The sequence below is a fragment of the Buceros rhinoceros genome, unplaced genomic scaffold (assembly GCF_000710305.1).
Source record: "Buceros rhinoceros silvestris isolate BGI_N320 unplaced genomic scaffold, ASM71030v1 scaffold7295, whole genome shotgun sequence".
Taxonomy (NCBI): domain Eukaryota; kingdom Metazoa; phylum Chordata; class Aves; order Bucerotiformes; family Bucerotidae; genus Buceros; species Buceros rhinoceros.
Window position 1 is genome coordinate 5,422 of NW_010413331.1, and position 3,440 is coordinate 8,861.

Consider the following 3,440-nt stretch of genomic DNA (forward strand, 5'->3'; position numbering starts at 1 on the left):
GTCTGACACCATATAAGTGCAGCAGGACTTGGGGTTCTGTGCAGCCTTACCTCACAGCCTGCTCTTCCTCGTTTCCCGCTTTGTTGTAAACCGTTTTTATCTGAGCCAGCTGAACCTGCTGGACAGCGTTACCCAGTTCAGGCTCTGTCAGGTTCAATGCGTCTTAAACCTGGTCCTTTGGAATGTGAAAATCAAGCTTTTTAACATATTGCAGCCATCAGTATCAGACCCTATTCTGCACCGGGACGTTCATTAACAAAATGTGGTTGTACTTAAGGTTCTAAACAAATCCCAGCAGTTTACAACTCGGTTAAGGTCTAAAAATATTTTAGATCTTTTTAGGTCTAACTATGGTTTCCATTTTTCCATCTTCACCGCTTCAGGATTGTCTTTTTCAACTGCAAGCACCCTTAGTTTACTCTCCTCATCTCTCTCCTTGCTCCTTCTCTGTTTTTTGTAATCTTGCAACTTCCAGATCCTCGAGGTGGATGGTGTGTTACCTGCGGCCGCCCAGCTCAGCACGTTTTGCACAGACGAGTTTGACATTATTCCGTTGTCATTCTGGACTGTCATTCTGTAGCTTTCTGATAAATCAGCGTCTTTTTTCTCTTAATTCATCTCTCCGTGAGTGTTCAGGGCAAAGTTTTAAATTATCCCCTAAGGTTATAAGTTGATGGCTGTGTCTTGCCATGGCTGTGTTTGATGACCGAATCATACATTAACAGAATTAGAGAAGGTGTTTTTGAACTTGGGAGCAACTGGAGTGCTGGCTGCCTCTTGTTGTCTTAGAAGGAAACTTCAAGGTGAATATTCTTGGTTTTTCTAGGATTTTTTTGAAGAGCTAGAAGATCTAAAGCATGCTATGCAGGAATCTGTGAAACTGAACAGTCAGTATGAAGAGTGCTTGAAACAAATAAGTGTAATGTACGGACTCCCTTTTACTGCCCATTCCTAACCCGGCTTGATCCCACGGCAAGTAGATTTTCCACGTATTCTTCGTACTTACTGCAACGCTGCAGCCTCCCACGGCTTATGTAGTACCACATTTTAATAACATTACGGAGTCAATAACACGATCTCGGTAGGACAATCTGCTCTGAAATGTTTGTGTTTTGTGCCTTTCATTTTTTGTTTATCTGGTTTTTAAATAAACTGTAGTCTGTGTAATTTCAAGTTTCCAAACTTCTCTCTTTCATGCTCGTAGAACAGATTCATTGCAGGAGTGGCTGTGGGAGTTTATGGAAATACGATAAATCTTTGCATTCTGAAGAATTTCCCTATATATCCTTTTCTGTAAACTATGTGAAGTCAAAGTACACACGCAGATTTGTCAGTCTTTATGAATTTCAGCCCTAGGGACGTGCAAATGCAGACAGAAACTAATTCTGTCATTAAATGATTACAAAGGGATTTCTTAAAAGAGGAATGACAACTCCCTGTGCCCAAGCTCCACAACTACCTGCCTCCTGGTCTGGCTGTAGGTGTTGTGTCAGCGTTCCCTTCTTGGCTCACTTGTGAATTAAAGCTGGAGAATGCTCTGAAGAGAGAGGGAAAAGGCGAAGAAAAGAGGAGTGATGCAAGTCTGTGTTGCCAGTAGACTTCACGGATAAGAGTAGGAAGAGTAGGGTGTATGATCGAAGAATTTAAGGGCAAAAATAATATTTGTTAGTAAGCAAGACAAACGTGAACACAGAAGGAAAGCACCAGCACTAGTCACTTAGATGGTTTTTTTGCCCACAGTTTTGTGGTCTGAAGTTGTGCTTCCAGCATGTTTAAACTTTGGTGACATCGTTGAACCTCATCCACGTGCTGATTTTTAATCGTTGTGCGGAATGGTTCTTAAAACATGTAGATGAGGAAACGTTATTCTCCCCTGCCTAAAAGATGTATACATTGACTGAGCACAAAATGGTCATGACTGGCAGAACTCTGCTGTTTGCCAGCTGCTGAAGGTCAGTTCTCCTCCATAAAGTTCTCTGCCCAAACTATTGACAATTATTTTGATGGTGAAAATATCAATCTCACCTTTATGACAAGCTTTTAAAATGAGTTTTGCATCAGGCCACTCCCCTCTGTTTAGAACAAGAATCAGAGAGAAATCTCGTCTTTGCCCGTGAGGGACATGCTCAGGCTGTGGTAAGAATCCGGGTTCCAGCGCAGCCGTGCCAGGCGCAGCAGCAGCGGCGTGCTGCACCGTGGCGTGCTGCACCGCGGCATGCTGCACCGCAGCTCCACCTTGCAGCGGGTTGCAGCCTGGCGGCGTCACTCCTGATCCCGCTGTTGTGTGTGAGAGGATGCAGGTCTCCGGGCTGAGCAGGAGTTGCCTGGGGTTGGAGTTGTCTCTCGGCTCATTCTGCATCACTGACTTTCTGTGATTTGGGGTTTTTTTTCCTTTTTCTTTTCTCTTTCCGCTGATCTGTAACGCTGGCTTTTTTGCTGCAGCTCTGTAGCTGTTTGGGCAGCTTCCGAAGAAATCTGATGTGTGAAAATTAATATAATTCTAGAGAATGTGTAGATATTGGTAACAAAATGACATGATTTGTTTGTTTTATAAGAATAACAGGAGTCATAGGGCTTTTGGGGTTCATAGTATTTTTTCTTTACATGCCTTATGCAAGTCAAACAACTTTCTGGCATTTTCTGTTCAAATCAGTAATGTGGCGGTGGAGGAGGAGACTCTCTATAAGACTAGCAGTCTGCTTCCGAATCCCGGGGTAGGTGCAGTTGGTGCAGGATAAGGCCATACGACTTGGTGTGGTTAGATGAGAATTTACCTGTTGTTTGTCCCTGTGGCTGTGTCAGCTGAACAGACATTTCTGCCTGAATCGTGCCTGGTGGCAAGATGCACAAACAAGATCTTGCTGGTTTTTATGTGATTAATGTGCAGTTGCACTGTACTGTGAAATTGTGACGCTTTCACCCGCGAAACGAAGCTCAGATAGAACTGAATTACATGCCACTAGGTGTTAGTTGTGTTTCTTCAGCTGTAGCACAGTTTCTGTTTCCAAGGCTTAGATGTTTCTTGTTCTCCCCCTGTCAGGGATGAAGCAGCGTTAGTTGTCACCCGCCTGTGCCTGTGTCCCCAGGACGCTCCGGTAAACTCCTTCTGGGGCGGTAAACTGCTTTTGGTTCTTGGAGATCATTACAACGAGCTGCATTCGGGGTGGTAGTTGCGAATCGACTTGGTGTAGTCGTGTTACGTGGCTACTGGCAGAAGCTTTGCGCTTTAGGTTGGTTGGATATTCCCCAGTCTTTCGGGATGATGAGAAGCTGACGCTGTAGCTGCCTTACACGGTGGCTTTCCACAGGGAATGCGGGCTTAAGGACTATTTTATTTTGTGTTTTCTCCACAGGTTTTGCACTGATACGAAGCCCAGTGTGATCCTTTGACTTGCTCCTGCTGTTTTCACCTGAGAGCAGACCTGAGCCATTGGGAAAGA

General features: G+C 44.4%; 1 protein-coding gene across 1 annotated transcript in view; it reads left to right on the forward strand.

The window, feature by feature from the left end:
- The window catches only part of MPPE1 (metallophosphoesterase 1), a 17,073-nt gene that overhangs the window by 5,384 nt on the left and 8,249 nt on the right, over nucleotides 1-3,440 (forward strand). The window contains exon 5 of the mRNA XM_010136681.1: nucleotides 384-456. Coding sequence (XP_010134983.1) covers nucleotides 384-456 — 73 coding nt within the window. The remainder of the gene's footprint in view (nucleotides 1-383; nucleotides 457-3,440) is intronic.